Source organism: Mesoplodon mirus (assembly GCF_964341445.2).
Source record: "Mesoplodon mirus genome assembly, chromosome: 5".
Lineage (NCBI taxonomy): Eukaryota > Metazoa > Chordata > Mammalia > Artiodactyla > Ziphiidae > Mesoplodon > Mesoplodon mirus.
In genome coordinates this window covers 48,691,882-48,717,899 of record NC_138980.1, presented here as the reverse complement: position 1 = coordinate 48,717,899, position 26,018 = coordinate 48,691,882, and the positions used below count along the sequence as shown (strand labels likewise).

Genomic DNA, 26,018 nt, shown 5'->3' with positions numbered 1-26,018 from the left:
AGACAGTGTCCCAGGGAATACAGGCACGAACATAGCTTTTGGAAGATCTTCCTCTGAAAGAGAATACATATAAAATGCTGTTCATTATTTTTTAGAAATAAAACATTTCCCTGAAGTGGTTTCAGAGGAGCCAGGGATTTAAGGTGCAGTAAATGGTCCTCCTCCTACATCTCCATCTCCCCCTTTTTCCTGCAAGCATTCATCATTTAGTGAAAAGTTTACTAAGATTTGCGTGTGTTACCCATCAGAAAAGAGACACGTAGGGTTTGGTCAGGCAGTTAGAGTGAGGAAAGTAGAGATAAAGGGTAAATCTGTCTAGAGGGTGTGGAATTTTTCATCAAGTAGAATTAGAAAGTAACTCCTTCCACACTTGTTTTCAGAAAACTAGTTTTATTGTGAAACTCTTGGAATTTCTCTAAAATCCTAAAAAGTTAAGATGATTCAGAAAGCTAGAACAGGATATTCCTCAGCAGAGTCTGTTCTAACATGTAGGACAGATTTTTCAGAATTACACTGTTCACATCAAAATTATACTACTTTAAAATATTGCAAGTAATGCATAGAATCCCCAGAATTTCATTTTGAAATCATTTCCAAACTGGAACTCTCAAAAGTAGCTTGTATTTTTGGCTCAGGAATAATCCTTCTGACAGCTGGTTTTCACTGTGAAAAATACACTTATGTGGGAATTTAGCACATTTGCCCACTCAAATTCTTGGGTGCAATATCAACTTTCATTAAAAAGTCAGTTTAGTGGACAACCAAAATTTATAACAACTCTAGGTTTCAGTTCTTCTGTCTTCTAAGACCATCAGATACTTAATGCAGAATACAGTTTAATTAGTCACCACTTTCTTTCAGTAAACGATTTAAGGATTTTTTCCGATCAATGCAGAAAACCATATGTGAAGCCAACGACTGAAAACCGAAGCAACAGCAATAAGCAGCATTTTCCGGAGTGAATTCTGTTAGTAGACATTATGTTAAAAGAAAAAAGGATACTCATGCTCAGGTAGGGGAGCTCTGAGATAAACAGAGCTTAACATGTCACGTCAAGATTTTTGAGAAGCTTTGCAAAGACAATAGGCATTGGCACTCTCCAAAGTGGGGACACAGCATATATTTCCCAAAATTATTTGACCAAATATTGTCAGAATATCTAAAAGGCTTGGGTTCCAACTAACACCCTTAGAAAAAGACTGCTCTTGACTTTCTAAATTTGATAATTAAACTACTTGAAGTTGGGACTAAATCTATTTTCAGTCTATTTGCAGTGAAAGAAATTTTTATTTGCAAATAAGAAGAGCAGATTTGTCCAAAGCACAGAACAGTCTGAGTGACATGCAACACACTTTGAAAGGAAGTTATTCTTATCACAAATATGGTTACCTCCAATTTACAATAAGAACAAATAAGGCCTTGAAACCTATTAGAAAGTGCTTGTGGTTTCAAGCTTAGAGAATTTCACTGTGATGACTTGGAGAGGCAAATGAATTCATTCCAATAGGGCAGGGTTTTGTTTAGTCTATAGGTCTCTACTCAGAGCTAACAGTGGTTTGAAGAGCTATAAATGAGCAGATATGGGCATTTGCAGCTAGGCATGCTTAACTGCTATTGGATATTGTTTCACCTAAAAGATACCCATATTTCCCAGCCCAAATTATATTGTGGATCTGTAAACAATCTAAACTGACTTCTGATCAGAAGGAAGAAGATTAAAAGAGTAGCCCTGACTCAACAGCCATTAAAATGAAGATTGGGGAAGGACTAGCCTGAAGACAGATAGTTAGGACACACTGAACTATCCTCTATATTATTCCACTGCCTTACAAAGGGATTCCCCCAACGAATTTGTCTATAGGAACAAGATCTGTTGGAGATATTGCCTCACACCTCTCAGAATGGCTATAACCAAAAAGTCTACAAATAACAAATGTTGGCACAGACGTGGAGAAAAGGGAACCCTAGTACACTGTTTTCAGAAATGTAAACTGGTGAAGCCACTATGGAAAACAGCATGAAGGCTCCTCAAAAAACTAAAAATAGAGCCATAATATGATCCAGCAATTCCACTCCTGGGTATATATCCAAACAAAAGGAAAACATTAATTCGAAAAGATATACGCACCCCAATGTTCACAGCAGCATTATTCTTTTCACTGCAAATAGACTGAAAATAGATTTAGTCCCAACTTTCAAGTAGCTGAATTATCAAATTTAGAAAGTCAAGAGCAGTCTTTCTCTAAAGGTGTTAGTTGGAACCCAAGCCTTTTAGATATTCTGACAATATTTGGTCAAATAATTTGGGGAAATACAAGAGATGGAAGCTAACTAAGTGTCCATCAATAGATGAATGGATAGGACGCAGAGATCACCTTCCTCCCCACGCATACACCAGAAATACAGCTACACGTGGAACAACTCCTACAGAACACCTACTGAACGCTGGCAGAAGACCTCAGACATCCCAAAAGGCAAGAAACTCCCCACGTACCTGGGTAGGGCAAAGCGGAGAGATTCCCGCACAGAGGATCGGTGCCAACCGGCACTCACCAGCCCGAGAGGCTTGTCTGCTCGCCCGCCGGGGCGGGGGGCGCTGGGAGCTGAGGCTCGGGCTTCAGTCGGATCGCAGGGAGAGGACTGGGGTTGGCGGTGTGAACACAGGCTGAAGGGGCTCACGCGCCACAGCTAGCCGGGAGGGAGTCCGGGAAAAAGTCTGGACCTGCCGAAGAGGCAAGAGACTTTTTCTCCCCTCTTTGTTTCCCGGTGCACGAGGAGAGGGGATTAAGAACGCTGCTTAAAGGAGCTCCACAGACGGGCGCAAGTCGCGGCTGAGAGAACGGACCCCAGAGATGGGCGTGGGATGCTGAGGCTGCTGCCGCCACCACGAGGCCTGTGGGCTAGCGCAGGTCACTGTCCACGCCCCCCCTCCGGAAAGCCTCTGCAGCACGACGCAGCACGGCGCGCCTCGGGATGGTGCAACGTCATGCCGGCCTCTGCCGCTGCAGGCTCGCCCCGCCTCCTTGCCCCTCCCTCCCCGCCCCTCCCCGCCCCCCCCGCCCCCCCCCCCGCCTGAGTGAGCCAGAGTCCCCAAAGCGGCTGCTCCTTTAACCCTGTCCTGTCTGAGTGAAGAACAGACGCCCTTCGGCAACCTACACGGAGAGGCGGGGCCAAATCCAAAGCTGAGACCCGGGAGCTGTGAGAATAAAGAAGAGAAAGGGAAATCTCTCCCAGCAGCCTCAGAAGCAGCGGATTAAAGCTCCACAATCAACTTGATGTACCCTGCATCTGTGGAATACATGAATAGACAACGAATCATCCCAAATTGAGGAGCCAGGTTTCAGTGCTGTGCCTCTAAGTTGGGAGAGCCAACTTCAGGACACTGGTCCACAAGAGACCTCCCAGCTCCACATAATATCAAATGGCGAAAATCTTCCAGAGATCTCCATCTCAACACCAGCACCCAGCTTCACTCAACGACCAGCAAGCTACAGTGCTGGACACCCTATGCCAAACAACTAGCAAGACAGGAACACAACCCCACCCATTAGCAGAGAGGCTGCCTAAAATCATAATAAGTCCACAGACACCCCAAAGCACACCACCAGACGTGGACCTGCCCACCAGAAAGACATGATCCAGCCTCATCCACCAGAACACAGGCACTAGTCACCTCCACCAGGAAGCCTACACAACCCACTGAACCAACCTTAGCCACTGGGGACAGACACCAAAAACAACGGGAACTACGAACCTGCAGCCTGCAAAAAGGAGACCCCAAACACAGTAAGATGAGCAAAATGAGAAGACAGAAAAACACACAGCAGGAGAAGGAGCAAGATAAAAACCCACCAGACCTAACAAATGAAGAGGAAATAGGCAGTCTACCTGAAAAAGAATTCAGAATAATGATAGTAAAGATGATCCAAAATCTTGGAAATAGAATAGACAAAATGCAAGAAACAGTTAATAAGGACCTAGAAGAACTAAAGATGAATCAAGCAGCGATTAAAAACACAATAAATGAAATGAAAAATACTCTAGATGGGACCAATAGCAGAATAACTGAGGCAGAAGAACGGATAAGTGAGGTGGAAGATAAAATAGTGGAAATAACTACTGCAGAGCAGAAGAAAGAAAAAAGAATGAAAAGAACTGAGGACAGTCTCAGAGACCTCTGGGACAACATTCAACGCACCAACATTCGAATTATAGGGGTTCCAGAAGAAGAAGAGAAAAAGAAAGGGACTGAGAAAATATTTGAAGAGATTATAGTTGAAAACTTCCCTCATATGGGAAAGGAAATAGTCAGTCAAGTCCAGGAGGCACAGAGAGTTCCATACAGGATAATTCCAAGGAGAAATATGCCAAGACACATATTAATCAAACTGTCAAAAATTAAATACAAAGAAAACATATTAAAAGCAGCAAGGGAAAAACAACGAATAACACACAAGGGAATCCCCATCAGGATAACAGCTGATCTTTCAGCAGAAACTCTGCAAGCCAGAAGGGACTGGCAGGACATATTTAAAGTGATGAAGGGGAAAAACCTGCAACCAAGATTACTCTACCCAGCAAGGATCTCATTCAGATTTGATGGAGAAATTAAAACGTTTACAGACAAGCAAAGGCTCAGAGAGTTCAGCACCACCAAACCAGCTTTACAACAAATGCTAAAGGAACTTCTCTAGGCAAGAAGCACAACAGAAGGAAAAGACCTACAATAACGAACCCAAAACAATTAAGAAAATGGGAATAGGAACATACATATCAATAATTACCTTAAATGTAAATGGACTAAATGCTCCCACCAAAAGACACAGATTGGCTGAATGGATACAAAAACAAGACCCATATATATGCTGTCTACAAGAGACCCACTTCAGACCTAGAGACACATACAGACTGAAAGTAAGGGGATGGAAAAAGATATTCCATGCAAATTTAAGAAAACTGAAATTGTATCAAGTATCTTTTCCGACCACAATGCTATGAGACTAGATATCAATTACAGGAAAAGAGCTGTAAAAAATACAAACACATGGAGGCTAAACAATACACTACTTAATAACGAAGTGATCACTGAAAAAATCAAAGAGGAAATTAAAAAATACCTAGAAACAAATGACAATGGAGACACGACGACCAAAACCCTATGGGATGCAGCAAAAGCAGTTCTAAGAGAGAAGTTTATAGCAATACAATCCCATCTTAAGAAACAGGAAGCATCTCGAATAAACAACCTAACCTTGCACCTAAAGCAATTAGAGAAAGAAGAACAAAAACACCCCAAAGTTAGCAGAAGGAAAGAAATCATAAAAATCAGATCAGAAATAAATGAAAAAGAAATGAAGGAAATGATAGCAAAGATCAATAAAACTAAAAGCTGCTTCTTTGAGAAGATAAACAAAATTGATAAACCATTAGCCAGACTCATCAAGAAAAAAAGAGAGAAGACTCAAATCAATAGAATTAGAAATGAAAAAGGAGAAGTAACAACTGACACTGCAGAAATACAAAAGATCATGAGAGATTACTACAAGCAACTCTATGCCAATAAAATGGACAACCTGGAAGAAATGGACAAATTCTTAGAAATGCACAACCTGCCAAGACTGAATCAGGAAGAAATAGAAAATATGAACAGACCAATCACAAGCACTGGAATTGAAACTGTGATAAAAAATCTTCCAACAAACAAAAGCCCAGGACCAGATGGCTTCACAGGCGAATTCTATCAAACATTTAGAGAAGAGCTAACACCTATCCTTCTCAAATTCTTCCAAAATATAGCAGAGGCAGGAACACTCCCAAACTCATTCTACGAGGCCACCATCACCTTGATACCAAAACCAGGCAAGGATGTCACAAAGAAAGAAAACTACAGGCCAATATCACTGATGAACATAGATGCAAAAATCCTCAACAAAATACTAGCAAACAGAATCCAACAGGATCATACACCATGATCATGTGGGGTTTATTCCAGGAATGCAAGGATTCTTCAATATATGCAAATCAATCAATGTGATACACCATATTAACAAATTGAAGGAGAAAAACCATATGATCATCTCAATAGATGCAGAGAAAGCTTTTGACAAAATTCAACACCCATTTATGATAAAAACCCTGCAGAAAGTAGGCATAGAGGGAACTTTCCTCAACATAATAAAGGTCATATATGACAAACCCAGAGCCAACATCATCCTCAATGGTGAAAAACTGAAACCATTTCCGCTAAGATCAGGAACAAGACAAGGTTGCCCACTCTCACCACTCTTATTCAACATAGTTTTGGAAGTTTTAGCCACAGCCATCAGAGAAGAAAAGGAAATAAAAGGAATCCAAATCAGAAAAGAAGAAGTAAAGCTGTCACTGTGTGCAGATGACATGATACTATACATAGAGAATCCTAAAGATGCTACCAGAAAACTACTAGAGCTAATCAATGAATTTGGTAAAGTTGCAGGATACAAAATTAATGCACAGAAATGTCTGGCATTCCTATACACTAATGATGAAAAATCTGAAAGTGAAATCAAGAAAACACTGCCATTTACCATTGCAACAAAAAGAATAAAATATCTAGGAATAAACCTACCTAAGGAGACAAAAGACCTGTATGCAGAAAATTATAAGACACTGATGAAAGAAATTAAAGATGATACAAATAGATGGAGAGATATACCATGTTCCTGGATTGGAAGAATCAATATTGTGAAAATGACTCTACTACCCAAAGCAATCTACAGATTCAATGCAATCCCTATCAAACGACCACTGGCATTTTTCACAGAACTAGAACAAAAAATTTCAAAATTTGTTTGGAAACACAAAAGACCCCGAATAGCCAAAGCAATCTTGAGAATGAAAAACGGAGCTGGAGGAATCAGGCTCCCTGACTTCAGACTATACTACAAAGCTACAGTGATCAAGACACTGTGGTACTGGCACAAAAACAGAAAGATAGCTCAATGGAACAGGATAGAAAGTCCAGAGATAAACCCATGCACATATGGTCAACTTATCTTTGATAAAGGAGGCAGGAAAGTACAGTGGAGAAAGGACAGCCTCTTCAATAAGTGGTGCTGGGAAAACTGGACAGGGACATGTCAAAGTATGAGATTAGATCACTCCCTAACACCATACACAAAAATAAGCTCCAAATGGATTAAAGACCTAAATGTAAGGCCAGAAACTATCAAACTCTTAGAGGAAAACATAGGCAGAAGACTCTATGACATAAATCACAGCAAGGTCCTTTTGGGCCCACCTCCTAGAGAAATGGAAATAAAAAGAAAAATAAACAAATGGGACCTAATGAAACTTAAAAGCTTTTGCACAGCAAAGGAAACCATAAACAAGACCAAAAGACAACCCTCAGAATGGGAGAAAATATTTGCAAATGAAGCAACTGACAAAGGATTAATCTCCAAAATTTATAAGCAGCTCATGCAGCTCAATAGCAGAAAAACAAACAACCCAATCCAAAAATGGGCAGAACACCTAAATAGACATTTCTCCAAAGAAGCTCTACAGACTGCCAACAAACACATGAAAGAATGCTCAACATCATTAATCATTAGAGAAATGCAAATCAAAACTACAATGAGATATCATCTCACACCAGTCAGAATGGCCATCATCAAAAAATCTAGAAACAACAAATGCTGGAGAGGGTGTGGAGAAAAGGGAACACTCTTGCACTGCTGGTGGAAATGTGAATTGGTACAGCCACTATGGAGAACAGTATGGAGGTTCCTTAAAAAACTAAAAATAGAACTACCATATGACCCAGCAATCCCACTACTAGGCATATACCCTGAGAAAACCATAATTCAAAAAGAGACATGTACCAAAATGTTCATTGCAATGTTCACCACAATGTTCAATGTTCATTGTGAATAGAGATTCACAATAGCCCGGAGATGGAAACAACCTAAGTGTCCATCATCGGATGAATGGATAAAGAAGATGTGGCACATATATACAATGGAATATTACTCCACCATAAAAAGAAACAAAATTGAGCTATTTGTAATGAGGTGGATAGACATAGAGTCTGTCATAGAGACTGAAGTAAGTCAGAAAGAGAAAGACAAATACCGTAAGCTAACACATATATATGGAATTTAAGAAAAAAAATGTCATGAAGAACCTAGGGGTAAAACAGGAATAAAGACACAGACCTACTTGAGAATGGACTTGAGGATATGGGGGGGGGGAAGGGTAAGCTGTGCCAAAGCGAGAGAGAGGCATGGACATATATACACTACCAAATGTAAGGTATATAGATAGTGGGAAGCAGCCGCATAGCACAGGAAGATGAGCTCAGTGCTTTGTGACCGCCTGGAGGGGTGGGATAGGAAGGGTGGGAGGGAGGGAGACGCAAGAGGGAAGGGATATGGGAACAGATGTATATGTATGACTGATTCACTTTGTTATAAAGCAGAAAATAATAAAAAAATATATATATTTACTTTACTTTCTTTTCCAATTAAAAAAAACTTTATGAAGGCATAAATTGCATTTGGTTTTGACTCCTCAGATCACAGCTGAAAACTCTCAACAAAGCATTCTAGGTGCTTTTTTTCACATCAAGTGACCCAGAATATATTTTAAGAGATGTTTATTTTCTGTACATATTTGTTTTATAATTATAAATTCCTGAGCACTTTTTCTTCTTTCTCCTCATCACTGTCCGTGACATTGACTTGCTGGATGTTAGAGAGAGTTGATGTCGGGGCTGTGAAGACACTTTCCAAGGCTCCAGTGTCCAGCTGAGGCATGGGATTTAAGTATTCTTCCCCACTGTGGCTATGACTGTTACAGTAAAAGGTCCCATCCAAGCTCTCACAACTCCAAAAATCTTCGCTGTGAGCACGTTCATCTGGGTAGTCTCTAAAAGGACAGTCTCTAAAAAGACATTCTCTATTTAAAGCTAAAAACATAGCTTCATGGTCTTGGTATCTGTCTTCATAATAACCAAGGCATTCTGGCACTGAACCTGGAAAATGTCCATAGTCAAAAGGAGGCCGACTATAAGGGCACGTGCTGTAGCAGAAAGACAAAAAAGGAATTCGATCATAACTTGTCCACATGTTGCCTTGTATACAGACTAACTGAGCAAGTTTAACTGGGGCCTAGAGAGCTCCCAAGATAACTTTCTGCAACTACTTCATGTACTCATCTACATGTTGCCTAGTCCCAACATAAAACAATTGGCAAAGTAAGCTTATAAGTATTACCTATTATCAGCCTCAGGATTCTTACCTTTGGCAGCCTTGATAAAGAAAAATTACCTATCTGGGCCTTTCTCTCATGATGCCTTATGCCATGTAAGGTTTTAGAAATGCAGGTACCTGCTGTGCTGTGCTAAATATTGACACTTAGTAAGCAGTGTAACAATTGTTCTTACTAGTATTTGAGGCAAAATTTACAGGAGGTGGGGGGAAATGTATAACTGGGTTGAAATCAACAGCACTTGGGGATGGGGGAGGGCACTCGAACAGAGGATAACAACTTAATTTTTAAATTCACATTCAATAATTAATTATATTAAAACACTCAATACCAGAAAGATTTAGAACTGATATTAAACTGGTTTTTAGAGATCTTTTCCAAAAAGAAATTTGGAGTGTGGGAATGTGAAGAACTGAAAAGATCACTTTGCTGTTTTATAAACTAATAGTTTTTCTTCTAAGGCAAATCTAAAAATTCTGCCATTCAAACCCATTTGTCAATTTTTTTAAAAAAAGTATCACTCCACCTTTCAAAGGCACAGACCAGGAATCATAGGAAGAGTTATGTAGAAAAGTCCAACCAAAAGTTGCCTGGACTCATGGACTCCATCTAGTGACAGATAATATAAGCATAATAACCATGCTCATTAGCAAAACCCAAAACAAGTTGGGTGTTTTATTTCATGCTCCAACATTTTTTTTTAAAAGGGCAACTTTGTTTCCTTCCCTTTAAAAATATAAGTATGATTGACATAATAGACTATCATCTCAAGTTCTTTGGAAATATAGGGTTTCTTCAGGGGTTGGTGTCCTACCCCCAAATCTCCAAGTGCTAGGGACCTTGCCCATGTTCAATATCACAAAATGAGACCTAGTTTCTGAAACGTTTCAGATTTCCATTCCTACTGCCACATCCTCATTCAGGCATTTTTAATTTAATACATACATCCGGAATGCATTGTACTTGCAGCTACTATGACTTTGCTCCATAGCTCTTCTATCTTTAGATCTCTCCATGCATTGGATTCCACAAATACTTCAAGGGTGTGCTCAAATCTACTTCCTCCACAAAGCCTTCTTCTCTTCAGCTAGGAACAATTCACCTACTAACTATTCTTTTAGGACTCAATATAGGCAAGATATTACACAAGCTTTGGTGGAGAATTTAATTTAAAAAAATCTAATATCCAGGTAGTATATACTTGATAACTGCTAAAGTGTGCTATAATGCAAACATCACATGGCTATATCGGTGTGGTAAAAACAAGTTAGTATTATATCTGGAAAACAAAAATATCAGTAAAGATAAGACTAATCCTGGACTTCTCGGGTGGCATAGTGGTTAAGAATCCGCCTGCCAATACCGGAGACACGGGTTCGAGCCCTGGTTTGGGAAGATCTCACATGCCACGGAGCAACTAAGCCTGTGTGCCACAACTACTGAAACTGCACTCTAGAGCCTGCAAGCCACAACTACTGACCCTGCATGCCACAACTACTGAAGCCCACGCGCCTAGAGCCAGTGCTCCGCAACAAGACAAGCCACCCCTACGAGAAGCCCGTGCACCACAACGAAGAGTAGCCCCTGCTTGCCGCAACTAGAGAAAGCCCGCATGCAGCAACAAAGACCCAACACAGCCAAAAATAAATAAATAAATTTATTGGGAAAAAAAAAGAGTAATCCTAAAAGGTTACATGGATGAAAATGAATACCTACAGAAGCATCATGGTGTAGTGAGCAAAGCAATCCTGAGGGGTGTGTAGTGATATTGTAATGTTGTTTAAAGTTGCAATCCCCTAATGATATATGATGTGGAGAATCTTTTCATATGCTTAATTGTCATCTGTATATGTTCTCTGGTGAGGTATCTGATCAGGTCTTTTGTCCATTTTTAACTGGGTTGTTCATTTTCTTATTATTGAATTTTCAGAGTTCTTTGTATATTTGGATAACAGTCCTTTATCAGATACATCTTTTGAAAATATTTTCTCCTAGTCTGTGGCTTGTCTCCTCTTTCTCTTGATACCATGTTTTTTGATACAAAGTAGCTTTGTAGTAAGTTTGAGGTCAAGAATTGTGAGTCCTCCAACTTTGTTTTCCTTTTTCAAGATTGTTTTAACTATTCCAGGTCACTTACAATTCCATGTAAATTTTAGGATCAGCTTTTCCATTTCTGCAGAAAAGCTGCTGGGATTTTGAAAAGGATTATATTGATTTTGTAAATCCCTTTGGGAAGTACTGCCATCTTAATAATAAGTCTGCCAATGCCTATACACGAATACCTTTCCATTTATTTCAGTCCTCTTTAATTTATTTCAGCTATGTTTTATAGTTTTCAGTTTACAAGTTTTGCATCTCCTTGGTTAGATATATTCCTAACTATTTTACTCTTTTTGATGCTATTGTAAAAAGAATTGTATTCTCAATTTCCTTTTTTGAGTGCTTATTGCTTGTGTACAGAAATACAAGTGAATTTTGTATATTGATCTTATACCCTTCAACTTTGCTGAATTCATTCATTCACTCTAATAAATTTTTGTGGATTCTTTAGGATTTTCTATATGTAGGATTTTCCATATATAGTATCATGTGTGAAAAGAGGTAATTCTACTTCTTTTCCATTTTACATGTCTTTTTTTCTTGCCTAATTGCTCTGGCTGCAACTTCTAGTACAATGTTGAACAGCAGTGGTGAAAGCAGACATCCTTGTCTTGTTCCCAGTCTTAGGGGAAAGCTTTTGGTGCTTTATCATTGAGTATGATGTTAACTCTCGGTTTTGGATAAATGCCTTTTATCATGTAGAAGAAGTTCCCTTCTACTCCTAGCTTGCTAAGTTTTGAAATCAGGAATTGATTTTTATGGCAAAAAGGTGTTGGATTTTATCAAATGCTTTTTCGGCATCAATTGAAATGATCAGATGGTTTTGTTCCTTCATTCTTTTAATGAAATGTATTACCCTGATTGATTTCCTGATGTTGAACCACACTTACAATTCCTGGGGAAAATCCCACTTGGTCTTGGTGTATAATCCTTCTAATATGCTGCTGGATTCAGTTTGCAAGTATTTTGTTGATTCTGTAATTTTCTTTCTTGTGATATCTTTTTCTAGCTTTGGTAACAGAGTAATGCTGGCTTTAGAATCACTCCCTCTTATATATTTTGGAAGAATGTGAGAAGGATTAGTGTTAATTCTTCTTTAAAAGTTTGGTAGAATTCACCAGTGAAGCTATCTAGTCCAGGGCTTTTCTTTGTTGGGAGGTTTTTAATTACTGATTCAATCTCTTGATATACACCTATTCAGATTTCCTATTTCTTCTTGAGGCAGTATTGGTAATTCAAGTATTTGTCCATTTCATCTAGGTTATCTAACTTGTTGGTGTACAATTATTCATTATTATCCTATAATCATTTTTCTACGAAGTCCGAGTAATGTACCCAGTTTCATATCTGATTTTACTAATTTATGTCTTCTCTTTTTTTCTTAGCTTAGCTATAAAAGTTTGTCAATTTTGTTGATCTTTTCAAAAAGCCAACATTTGTTGACCTTTTTTTCTCTATTTCATTAAACTCTCTATTGTTTTTCTATTCTTTATTTATTTATCGCTACTCCAATCTTTATTATTTCCTTCCTTCTGCTAGCTTTGGGTTTTATTTGCTCTTCTTTTTCTAGTTCCTTAAGGTATAAAGTTAGGTTGTTAATTTGACATCTTTCTTTTTTTTTTTTAATTAATGAATTAATTTATTTATTTTTGGCTGCGTTTGGTCTTCGTTTCTGTGCGAGGGCTTTCTCCAGTTGCGGCAAGCGGGGGCCACTCTTCATCACGGTGCGCAGGCCTCTCACTATCGTGGCCTCTCTTGTTGAGGAGCACAGGCTCCAGACGCGCAGGCTCAGTAGTTGTGGCTCACGGGCTTAGTTATTCCACGTCATGTGGGATCTTCCCAGACCAGGGCTCGAACCCGGGCTCGAACCCGTGTCTCCTGCATTGGCAGGCAGACTCCCAACCACTGCGCCACCAGGGAAGCTCAACATCTTTCTTTTTAAATGTAGGCCAGGGCAGCTATGAGTTCCTCTATCAGCACTGCTTTTGCTATATAATTCCTTAAGTTTTGGTATGTTGTGTTTTCATTTTCATTCATCTCAAAGTGTTTTCTAATTTTCCTTGTGATGTATTATTTGACCCACTGGTTAAGAGTGTGTTGTTTAATTTCCAATATTTGTGCATTTTCCAGTTTTTCTTTCTGTTATTGATGACTAGTTTCATTCCATCATGGTTAGAGAAGAAACTTTGTATGGTTCCAATCTTTTAAAAATTTCTGAGACTCATCCTGTGATCTACCATATGGTCTATCCTACAGAATATACATTTTCACTTGAGAAGAATCTATATCCTGTTGTTGGGTGGAGATCATGTATTTCTGTTAGTTCTAGTTGGTTTAAGGTATCATACAGTCTTCTATTTCATTTCTGATCTTCATCATTTTTGGATGGATGGTCTTCCGTTCATTATTTAAAGTATCCACAGCTAATATCATACTCAATGGTAAAAAGTTTAAAGCTTTTCCTCTAAGGTAAAGAACAGAACAAGGATGCCCACTCTTGCCACTTATTCCACATAGTACTGGGAGCCCTAGCCACAGCAATTAGGCAAGTAAAAGAAATACAAGGCATCCAAATTGGAAAGAAAGAAGTAAAACGGTCTCTAATTGCAAATGACATAATAATATATCTAGGAAAACCTAAAAGCTCAACCAAAAAAACGGTAACAATTAGTCAGTGAACTCAGTAAAGTTGCAGGATACAAAGTCAATATGCAAAAATCAGTTGCATTTCTATACACTAACAGCGAACTGTCAGAAAACGAAATTAAGAAAAACAATTCTATTTACAATTGCATCAAAAAGAATAAAATACCTAGGAATAAATTTAACCAAGGATGTGAAAGACCTGTACACCAAAAACTATAAGACACTGATGAAAAAAATTGAAGAAAACACAAATAAATGGAAAGATATTCTGTGCTCATGGATTGGAAGAAATAATGTTGTTAAAATATCCATACTACCCAAAGTAACCTACAGATTCAGTGAAATACCTATCAAAATCCAATGGCATTTTTCACAGAAATAGAACAAACAATCCCAAATGCTTTCTGGAAACATGAAAGACAGTGAATAGTCAAAGCAATCTTGAGAAAGAAGAACAAAGCTGGAGGCATTATACTCTCTGATTTCAAACTACATTACAAAACAGTATGGTATTGGCATAAAAACAGACACATAGATCAATGGAACAGAAAGCAGAGCTATAAAAAAGCCCATGCATATGTGGCTAATTAATTCATGGCTATTAATTAACTAACAAAAATAGACAATTGGGAAAAGACAGAAGCTTCAATAAATGGTGTTGGAAAAACTGGACGGCCACATGCAAAAGAATGAAACTGGATCCCATCTTACATCATATACAAAAATCAAGTCAAAATGGATTAAAGACTTAAACATAAGACCTAGAGCTTTAAAACTCGTAGAAGAAAACATAGGCAATAAGCTCCTTGACATCTGAATTGGCAGTTTTTTTTTTTTTGATTTGACACCAAAAGCAAAGGCAACAAAAGCAAAAATGAACAAGTGGGACTACATCAAACTGAAAAGCTCTGTACTGTAAGGAAACCATCAACAAAATGAAAAGGCAACCTACCGAATGGGAGAAAATACTTGCAAATCATATATCTGATAAACAATTAATATACAAAACACATAAAGAATTCATATAACTCAATAGCAAAAAAAAAAAATCTGATTTAAAAATGGGCAGGGGAGCTAAACAGACATTTTCTTCCCAAAGAAGACATACAGATGGCCAACAGGTACATGAAAAGGTGCTCAAGAACTTCCCTGGTGGTGCAGTGATTACGAATTCACCTACCAATGCAGGGGACATGGGTTCAACCCCTGGTCTGGGAAGATCACACATGCCGTGGAGCAACTAAGCCTGTGCACCACAACTACTGAGCCTGCGGTCTAGACCCCGCGAGCCACCACTACTGAGCCTGCGCACTACGACTACTGAAGCCCACGCACCCTAGAGCCCGCGTGCCACAACAACTGAGCCCACGTGCTGCAACTACTGAAGCCTGTGTACCTAAAGCCCGTGCTCCACAACAAGAGAAGCCACCGCAATGAGAAGCCCACACACCTCAATGAAGAGTAGCACCTGCTCGCCACAACTAGATAAAGGCCATGCGCAGCAACTAAGACCCAATGCAGCCAAAAAAAAAGTTGCTCACAATTATCACAATTATCAGGCAAATACACATTAAAACCACAATGATATCAGGAAATGCTGCCATTTGCAACAACATGGATGGACCTTGAGGACATTATGCTAAGTGAAATAAGTCAGAGAAAGACAAATACCATATGGGTTCACTTACATGAGGAGTCTAAAAACAAACAAACAAAAAACAAAGAAAACCAAATCACAGATACAGAGAACAGTTTGTGGTTGCCAGAGATTGGGAGTGAGAGGTGAGCAAAATGGATAAAAGTGGTCAAAATATACAAACTTCTTATTTATAAAATAAGTTAAGTCCTCAGGATGTAATATACAGCATAGTGACTATAGTTAATAACACTGTATTGTATTTTTGGAAGTTTCTAAGAGATTAAATCTTAAAAGTTCTCATCACAAGAAAAAAATTATGTTGTATACCGAGACTAATATAATGTTACATGTCAATTATATCTCAATAAAAAATAAATAAAATAAAGTAGTGAAGTCTTCAACAATTATTGCATAACTGTGTATTTCTCCCTTCAATTCTGTCAATTTTTGCTTCATATATTTTGGGGTACTGTTGTTATATATTATGTGATTATAATTGCTATATCTTCTTAACATTTTATTATTATTTTTGGCTGCATTAGGTCCTCGTTGCTGCGCCCAGGCTTTCTCTAGTTGCAGCAAGTGGGGGCTACTCTTCATTGTGGTGTACAGGCTTCTCATTGTGGTGGCTTTCCTTGTTGCAGAGCACGGGCTCTAGGCACGTGGGCTTCAGTAGTTGCAGCATGTGGGCTCAGTAGATGTGGCACATGGGCCCTAGAGCGCGTGGGCTTCAGTAGTTGCAGCGCCTGGGCTCAGTAGTTGTGGCGCACAGGCTTAGTTGCTCCATGGCACGTGGGATCTTCCCAGACCAGGGATCAAAACTGTCCCCTGCATTGGCAAGCAGATTCTTAACCACTGTGCCACCAGGGAAGTCCCTTCTTAACGTTTTAAAATGGATATGTTGGAGTTCCCTGGTGGCCTAGTGGTTAGGATTCCAGGTTTTCACTGCTGTGGCCTGGGTTCAATCCCTGGTCAGGGAACTGAGATCTTACATGTTACATAGCGTGGCCAATAAATAAATAAATAAATAAAATAATGTCTTTGTCTCTTGTAACAATTTTGACATAAAGTCTATTTTGTTAAATACTATTATAGCCACCTCAGCTCTCTTTTGGTTACTACAATACTTGCAAGGAACATCTGTTTTTATTTTTTCACTTCAGCCTATTTGTGTCATTGGATCTAAAGTGAGTCTCTTGTGGGAATTCCCTGGTGGTCCAGTGGTTAGGGCTCTGTGCTTCCATTGCAGGGGGCACAGGCTCAATCCCTGGTCAGGGAACTGAGATGCCCACAAGCCACATGGTGCAGCCAAAAAAAAAAAAAAAAAAGTCTGCTCAGTGAATATCATGTTTATTTTTTAAAATAAATAAAGTGAGTCTCTTAGAGACAAGATTTAGTGTGATTATTTTTTAAATTCATTCTGCCAATCTACCTTTTAATTTAATCCATTTAAAGGGATTACTGATAAGGAAATACTTACTCTGCCTTTTTTCTTTTTTTTGGCTGTACCACATGGCATGCGGGATCTTAGTTCCTGAGCTGGGGTTCAGGGGTGCAGTGGAAGCATGGAGTCCTCTCCACCACCACCAGGGAATTCCCTCAAATATTTTTAAGTGATTTTCTTAAGTGGTTACCATGGGGATTATAATTAACACCTTAATTTTATAACAATCTCATTTGAATTGATACTAAGTTACCTTCATTAGCATATCAAAATTCTGCTTGTATACAGTGCCTTCCTTCCTTTGTATTGCTACTGTCCAGAATTATGTACTTATACATTTTATATCTATTAACATAGATTTTATAATAGATGTTTTATGCATTTGCTTTTTAAATCACATAGAAAAAAAGTTACTAACCAAAAATACAATATACTTGGCTTTTAAAAACAAAAGAAGGACTTCCCTGGTGGTCTAGTGGTGAAGACTCTGTGCTTCCACTATAGGGGGCACGGCTTTGATCCCTGGTCGGGGAACTAAGATCCTGCATGTCGGCTGGTGAGGCCAAAAAAAAAAAAGAAAAAAGATACTTGGCTTTTGTATCTGGTATTTTAGTAACTTTTACCAGTGTTCTTTATTTCTTAGTCTGGCTTTGAGTTACTGTCTACTGCCTTTTCATTTTATTCTGAAATACTTCCTTTAGCATCCCTTGTAGGGTAGGTTTACTGGTGATGAACTTTCTCTACTTTTTTTGGCCACACTGCGTGGCTTGTGGGATCTTAGTTTCCCAACCAGGGATCAAATCTGGGGCCCTGGTAGTGAGTGCCAAGTCCTAACCACTGGACTGCCAGGGAATTCCCTCTCCTTCATTTCTTTTCTTTCTTTCTTTTTTTTTATTTTATTTTTGGCCGTGTTGGGTCTCTGTTGCTGCACACAGGCTTTCTCTAGTTGTAGTGAGCGGGGGCTACTCTTCATTGTGGTGCGTGGGCTTCTCACTGCAGTGGCTTCTCTTATTGCAGAGCATGGGCTCTGGCACACAGGCTTCAGTAGTTGTGGCGCACGGGCTTAGTTGCTCCACGGCATGTGGGATCTTCCCGGACCAGGGATCGAACCCGTGTCCCCTGCATTGGCAGGCAGATTCTTATCCACTGCACCACCAGGGAAGCCCTCCTTCATTTCTGAAGGGTAGTTTTGTTGGTTATAGAATCCTTGGTTATGGTTTCTTTTCTTTCAGCACTATGCTATGCCACTGTCTTTTGACTTCCGTGGTTTCTGATGAGAAACTGGCTGTTGACCTTATTGAGAATCTCCTGTACAAGATTAGTCACTTCCCTCTTGCTGTTTTCAAGATTCTCTCCTTCTTTGGCTTTGACAGCTTAATTATAATGTATCTCTTTGAATTTACCCTACTCAGTGTTCATTGAGCTTCTTGGATTCCTATCTTTCTTTAAATTTTGGAAGTTTTGGGTCAAGCTATTTACAAGTCTTCTTCAGCCTTGACTTCCTATTTACACAGAGCCTAAAAAGCAGTCAGAGGTGAAAGCTTAGGGTCTTCTCCAGTGTTTGCTGAACATGTGTCTAGCCCTGGATATGCTAGCTCTGGATATGTTTGTGCCCTTGTGTACTGGTTCCTCAGTATACATGGGAGTTTTACAAAGCCTCTATTCCCCCATATGTCTCCTTTCCCAGTCTCTTCTAGGCTTTTCAGTCTGTCTGCTGCTTGTCCTGTCTGTTGTCCCTTAACCCAGGCAGCTGTGGACAGTACATACCTTTAAATATTTTCCACAAACACTAGCTGGGAGGCCACTCCAGCTCTAAGGGAATGCTTGGGAGAGTCAAATTAAGGTAAGCCCTGAGCCAATTCCTCAGGACGTCACCAGACAGGTCAAAAATGCACAACCATAATGCTTGAAGAACAGGGTCTGTACTGCCTCCTCTAGTAGCAACAAGTCACACCAGGAACCTGGCTCACCATCCCCTTGGCCATCACTGAACTAGAAAATGTGAGATGGCTGTGGCAAAAATGCCACAGTGCTCTCTTATCAGAATTTAGCAGCTTCTTTCTTCATTAAACACCCCTCCAGCTGATTCTGACAGTTTTTGCCAGCTTAATTATTGCTTCAGTGGAGAGAGAGATTCTTGGGGCTCCCTATTCTGTAACTCTCAGTGACATTCTACCTCAGTGGTGTTTTGTACTTTTCAGAATATAAGTTTTGCACTTATTTTGTTAAATTGATTCCTAAGGTTTTTAAATTCTATTTTATTGTAGATGGAATCGTTTTCTCAATTTCATTTTCTATTTAGTCATTGCTACTGTACAGAAATGCAACTGTTTTATATATATTAGTCTTATATCCTGAAAACTTGCTGAATTCATTTGTTACTTATAATAGCCTTTTTTTTTGTGGATTCCTCAGGATTTTCTATATATAAGATTGTGCAATATATAAATATAGTTTTATTTCTTCCTTTACAGTCTAGGTACCTTTTATTTATTTTTCATGTCTAATTGTCCTGGATTAAACCTCCAATAAAATGTTGAATAGAAGTGGTAAAAATGTACATCCTTGTCTTATTCTTGATCTTAAGTGGGTCTTGCTGATCTCCAGTCTTTGTCATTAAGTATAATGTTAGTTAGGGTTCTTTTGGTAGATGCCCTTTAACTAGTTGAGGAAGTTTCTTTGTATTCCTAGTTTGCTGGAATACTTCATGTTCAACATGAAGAAGTGCTCAGTTTTGTCAAATGCTTTTTTTCTGGGTTCATTGAGATGATTGTGTGGTTTTGTCCCTTATCCTATTGATATGGTATACTACATTAATCGATTTTCATATGTTAAACAACTCACATTCCTGGAATAAATCCAAGTTGGTTACAGTGTATAATCCTTTTGTTATGCTGCTGAATTCAGTTTGCTAGTATTTTGTTGAGGATTTTTGTCTCTGTATTCATTAGAGATATTGACCTGCAGTTTTCCCTTCTTATGTTGTCTTTCTCTGGTTTGGGTAGCAGAGCAATATTGGCCTCATGGAATGAGGCCCTCCCATTTTTTGGAAGAGTCTGACTATGAAGTTTGTCTACTGTAGACAACACACAGTTAAGATCTTGATTTTTATCCAGTTATACAATATCTGCCTTTTGATTGTTTAATCATTAACAGTTAAGGTGATTATTGAAACAGCTGGATTCATGTCTGCCATTTTATCTTTTGTTTTCTACGTGTCTTGTATTTTCCTTGTGGCCTTCTATTCCTTCTTTACTGCTTTCTTTTGCATGAAGTAAATATTTTCTAAATAACTTTTTAGTTCCTTTAACAACTTTTCCACTATTTTTTTGTTATTTTCTTACTGGTTGCTCTAGGGCTAATCATATACATCTTACCTTACCTGAATCAACTTCAGATTTTTACTAACTTAATTCCAGTAAAATATAGAAATTAAAAAAATATATTTATTTATTTGGGCTGCACTGGGTCTTAGTTGCGGCATACAGGATCTTCGTTGCAGCATGCAGGTTCTTTAGTTGCGGCATGCATGCGGGATCTAGTTCCCTGGCCCAGGATCGAACCCAGGCCCCCTGCGTTGGGAGCGTGGAGTCTTACCCACTGGACCACGAGGGAAGTCCCAAAATATAGAAATGTCGCTTGTATATAGCTCTACTCCTTCTTCCCCCTTTGTGTACTATTGTTATATAAATTATAGCTATATGTGTTATAAAACCAGCAATCTATTGGTATGATTATTAATTTATATAAGTTTATGCCTATTAAATAAGCTGAGAAGAGAAAGGAGAGCAAGTATATACTTTGAAGTTTGTTATATTAACCTTTTTATTCACTACTGCTGGTTCTCTTCATTTGTTCCTGTGGATTCAAGTTACCATCTGCCATCATTTCCTTACTCTAAAACAACTTTGCCTCCACCTACTTCCTTATGCTTTTATTATCAAATATACTACATTTCTATATGTTATAGGTTCCCCAAAACAATTATTTGCATATTGTTTTATACAACTGCTTTTAAAACCAGTCAAAAGAAGATTTATACTGTCTTTTTTATACTATCTTTTATTTATTTTTTATTTTAAATTATTTATTTATTTTTGTCTGTGTTGGGTCTTCATTTCTGTGCGAAGGCTTTGTCTAGTTGTGGCAAGCGGGGGCCACTCTTCATCACAGTGCGCGGGCCTCTCACTGTTGCGGCCTCTCTTGTTGCAGAGCACAAGCTCCAGACGCGCAGGCTCAGTAGTTGTGGCTCACGGGCCTAGTTGCTCCGTGGCATGTGGGATCCTCCCAGACCAGGGCCCGAACCCGTGTTCCCTGCATTGGCGGGCAGATTCTCAACCACTGCGCCACCAGGGAAGCCTTATTTTTTTTTTATTAATTTTTATTGGAGTATAGTTGCTTTACAATGTTGTGTTAGTTTCTGCTGTACAGCAAAGTGAATTGGTTATACATATACATACATCCATTCGTTTTTAGATTTCCTATACTATCTTTTATAATTGCATTTTTACCTTTACTGGGCTCTTTGGTATTTTGTTTGTATTCCAACTACCATTAGTGATCACTTACTCTCAGCCTGAAGAACTCCCTTCAGTATTTCTCACAATGCAAGTGTGCTAGCAATCTCAGATTTGGATTATCTGAGAATGTCTTTACTTTGGCTTCATTTTTTTTTTTTTTTTTCAGTATGCGGGCCTCTCACTGTTGCGGCCTCTCCCATTGCAGAGCACAGGCTCCGGACGCACAGGCTCAGTGGCCATGGCTCACGGGCCCAGCCTCTCTGCGGCATGTGGGATCCTCCCGGACCGGGGCACGAACCCATGTCTCCTGCATCGGCAGGCGGACTCTCAACCACTGCGCCACTAGGGAAGCCCTGGCTTCATTTTTAAAACATGGCTTCACTAAATGTAAGTTGACAGGTTGTTTTCAGTACTTCAAATATGTATTCTGGCCTCCATTGTTTCTCATGGGATGTCAGGTGTTCATTTTATTGATGAGTGTCTGTCTGTCTGTCTCTCTCTCACTTTGATTTTCTCTTTGGCTTTGGCTTTGGATTTCAGTATTTTACTATGATGTGTCTATACTATGTGTGTTTAATATGATGTGTCTCACTGTGGATCTCTTGGCTTTTTTTTTTTTTTTTTTTTTTTTTTTTTTCCGTACGCGGGCCTCTCACTGTTGTGGCCTCTCCCGTTGCGGAGCACAGGCTCCGGATGCGCAGGCTCAGCGGCCATGGCTCACGGGCCCAGCCGCTCCGCGGCATATGGGATCCTCCCAGACCGGGGCACGAACCCGTATCCCCTGCATCGGCAGGCGGACTCTCAACCACTGCGCCACCAGGGAGGCCCGGATCTCTTGGCTTTTACGCTACTCATAATTCATTAAATTTCTTAAATGTGTAATATTTTTCATCAAATCTGGGAAGTTTTCAGCTATTAGGTCTTCAAATACTTTCTTCTGCTTCTTCTTCTCTCCTTTCTCCTTCTGATACTCCTTTTATAGATACACTGGTACACTTAATGATGACTGTGTTCTGAGGCTCTGTTCATTTTTCTTCATTCTTTTTCCACTCTGTTCTTCAGATTGTAAAATCACTACCAGTCTATTTTCAAGTTTTCTGATTCATTCTTGTGTCCGTTCAATTTTACTGTTGAACCCCTCTAGTGAATTTATCATTTTGGTTATTGTACTTTTCAACTCCAGAATTTCCATTTGGCTGTTTTTATAATTTCTATGTCTTTATTGATAGTATCTCTATGAAGAGACATCATCATCATAACTTCCTTTACTTCTTTAAAAATGGTTTCCTTTAATTGTTTGAATATATTTATAATGGCTTGGAAGCCTTTGTCAAATTTGAAATCTGGGCCCTACCACAGGTAGTTTCTTTTGCCTGTTTTTCTCCCCCATGTACAAATTGTGCTTTCCTGTTTCTCTGCATGTCATAATTTTTGGTTGAACTCTGGACATTTTACGTAATATACTGTAGGAACTCTGGACAATGACTCTCTTTCACTTCTCCAGGGCTACTTTTTTTGTTTTTTTTGCTTGTTTTTTGTTTACTGACTTGACTAGACTATTTTATATTTTTAAAAATATTTATTTATTTGTTTGTTTATTTATTTTGGCTATACCGGGTCTTGCTTGAGGCATGCAGACTTCTTAGTTGCAGCATGCAGACTCTTAGTTGTGGCATGCAAGCGGGATCTAGTTCCCAGAACAGGGATCGAACCCAGGCCCCCTGCATTGGGAGCACAGGGTCTTACCCAATGGACCACCAGGGACAGACTATTTTAGTGAAGTCTCTTTCCTCTGTAGTGTGCACCTTGAGTGTCACTCCTTAGAGGGCACAGACTTGGACATGAATACAGTCACCCTAGGATGATATTGGTTTTAGCAGGACTCTCTTTGGCTATCTCCTTCCCTGATTTTTGTGTTAAGCTCTCTGACTCATTTGCTATCACATACAGCTGTTAAGATTCCACTAATTGCTGGCTGATTGCTCTAATGTTTTCGAAATGCCTTGGGGCAGAGATTGTTCCACAGTCTGACCCAATTAAATTCAGATGGGATAAATTTTGAGGAGTCTTTGAGGTTTGCTCTGACTGCAGGAGGGCTCTTCTTTGCTGTTTCTTTCCCTAGTTCTCTTTGGTGTACTAGCTGGCATACAGTAGCTTCTTGGTCTCAATTAAAAGGAGTCTCTTTTTATTTGCTTATCACCAAAACCTCATTGTTTTCAAGAGTGTCCTTAGGCTTGAACTTCCCCACACTGTTTCAGATAAAGTCAAATTCCTTTTGGGGAAAGCTTCTGAGCTCTCTGTTCTTATGGCAAAATCTCTGGTCTTCTTGGCTTGCCTCTGCCAGCATAGAACATCTCTTCTACAAGTGACCTGGGTCAAGCATGTTCAGGGTTACAGTATTCTCTGCCTGTCATCCTTAGAGTTGAGTGGCTAACCTGTTACTAGGGGCTGAGCGAAGAAAAGGAACCCCCAACCTCTTGGTCACACTCACCATCAACTTAGTTTCTTTAACTCAAGTGCTGGAGAGGATGAGAAATGCTACCATTCTCTGTAAGATATTGTATCCCTTGATTAGGAGCTGAGGGGAGTGAGAGCTACCTTCTTGGCCATACCCACCCAGAGTTGGCATTCCATCCAGATGAACTGATGGTGGGAGTGAGGGATGGTATTTGTCATGGCTCAAGGGTCATAGACTCTTGCTGTTCTCACCAAGTTTTAGGATGTTTTCTTGAATAAATGTTTCTTCATTTGCTGTATGCCCTTAGGACACTGCCCAGAGAATTTAAGTGGTTAGTTTTTAAAAACAGTTTTCACCAGGTACGCTTGTTTGCTTGGGAACAGCTTCACAGAGCTCCTTATGCTGCCAACCCAGAAATGAAACTCCCTCTCACTTATCGTTTTAATCATACTATTTCTATTAATATCCTTGAGCTTTGTTTTGGATGCAGTTAATTACTTGAAGACAGTTTGATCATTTCAGATCTTAAGAATTTTTAGATAAAATTTTTTAGATAAAAGTTGATTAAAAAGTTTTAGTCTAGGCCTAGCTGAAACAAGACTCTGTAAGTATTTAATACCCCATCAAGGTTTTCCAATCTGTTTGGTGAGAACAGGAACGATTTCCAGCCTGGTGTGATTGCTGGGAACTGGTGTCTCTGATTTTTCAAGTAGTTTTTCCACTAGCCTTGGGTAATTTTCCTCACAGGCATACACTGATCAGTATTCAGCTGAATACTCAAGATGGAACCTATGCAGAGATCCAGAGTTCTTGCACTGTGCAGCTTTCTTCTCTCCAGTACTCTATCCTGAGAATTCTAACTGACTTGGTTTCACTGGCCTCTTAGCTCCATCTCCTCAACTCAGGGAGTCTGCAAGGATCTGCTTGTGTTTCTCCTCCCTGTGCCACGGTTTCCAGGTCAGTAAGCTGGTTAGATTGCAAGGCTTACCTCATTTATTTTCTGTCTCTCAGGGATCTTCATATTCATTGCCTGGTAAATAGTGTCTTGAAAACCATATGTTCATATATTTTGTCTGTTTTTTTATCATTTCAGATGAGGGTAGATACAGTTCCTTATATTGCATCTTGGCTGGTACAGAAGTCCTCTTTAAACATTTGAAATATTGATTTTTAGTCTCTCCCTGAATTTCAGTTATTTCAAATTCTTGGGGTGTTATTTCTCCTATTTGTAGCATCTACTGACTCTTGTTCTTAATGAATACTTTCCTTGTGTTCCGTAATTTTCTAAAGCTCACCTTTAATAACAATTTTCTCCCTTTGGAAATTCCAAGTGGCTTGAATGGTGGAAGTGTTCCTCTACAATAGTTGTCCCAGGTAAGTCATCCAAGAACTAATTTCTGTGTTCATTTCTCAGTTTATTTTTTTTATTATTTTTAATATTTATTTTATGGGGGGGCTGCGTTGGGTCTTATTTGTGGCACGTGGGATCTTTGTTGAGGCATGAGGGATCTTTCGTTGTGGCGCACGGGCGTCTCTCTAGTTGTGGTGTGTGGGTTTTTTCTCTTTTCTAGTTGTAGTGCACAGGCTCCAGGGCATGTGTGCTCTGTAGCTGTGGCACGCAGGTTTCAGAGCACATGGGCTCTGTACTTTGTGGCACATGGGCTCTCTAGTTGAGGCATGTGAGCTCAGTAGTTGTGGCATGTGGGCTTAGTTGCCCCACAGCATGTGGGATCTTAGTTCCCTGACCAGGGATCGAACCCACATCCCCTGCATTGTAAGGTGGATTCTTTACCACTGGACCTCCAGGGAAATCCCTAACTTCTCAGTTTATCAAGTGGATAGGTTGATTTCAGATTCTCAACCAGTGTGCAGTATAATCTAGGGTTTTGATTTCTAACAGAAGACTTTTTTCCATATATAGCCCTGAATAAAAACAAGTTTCCTTTGTGCTTTCTCTGGGTC

General features: G+C 39.4%; 1 protein-coding gene across 2 annotated transcripts in view; it reads right to left on the bottom strand.

Moving 5' to 3' along the window:
* Positions 1 to 8,660: 8,660 nt before the first annotated feature.
* LOC309805147 (transcription factor SOX-30-like) overlaps positions 8,661 to 26,018 on the bottom strand; it is a 33,161-nt gene continuing 15,803 nt past the window's right edge. Inside the window, exon 5 of one of the 2 annotated variants that reach the window (XM_082622978.1) lies at positions 8,661 to 9,060. In XM_082622978.1, coding sequence (XP_082479104.1) covers positions 8,664 to 9,060 — 397 coding nt within the window. In that variant the 3' untranslated portion in view covers positions 8,661 to 8,663. The remainder of the gene's footprint in view (positions 9,061 to 26,018) is intronic. The other variant, XM_082622979.1, reaches the window with a different exon arrangement.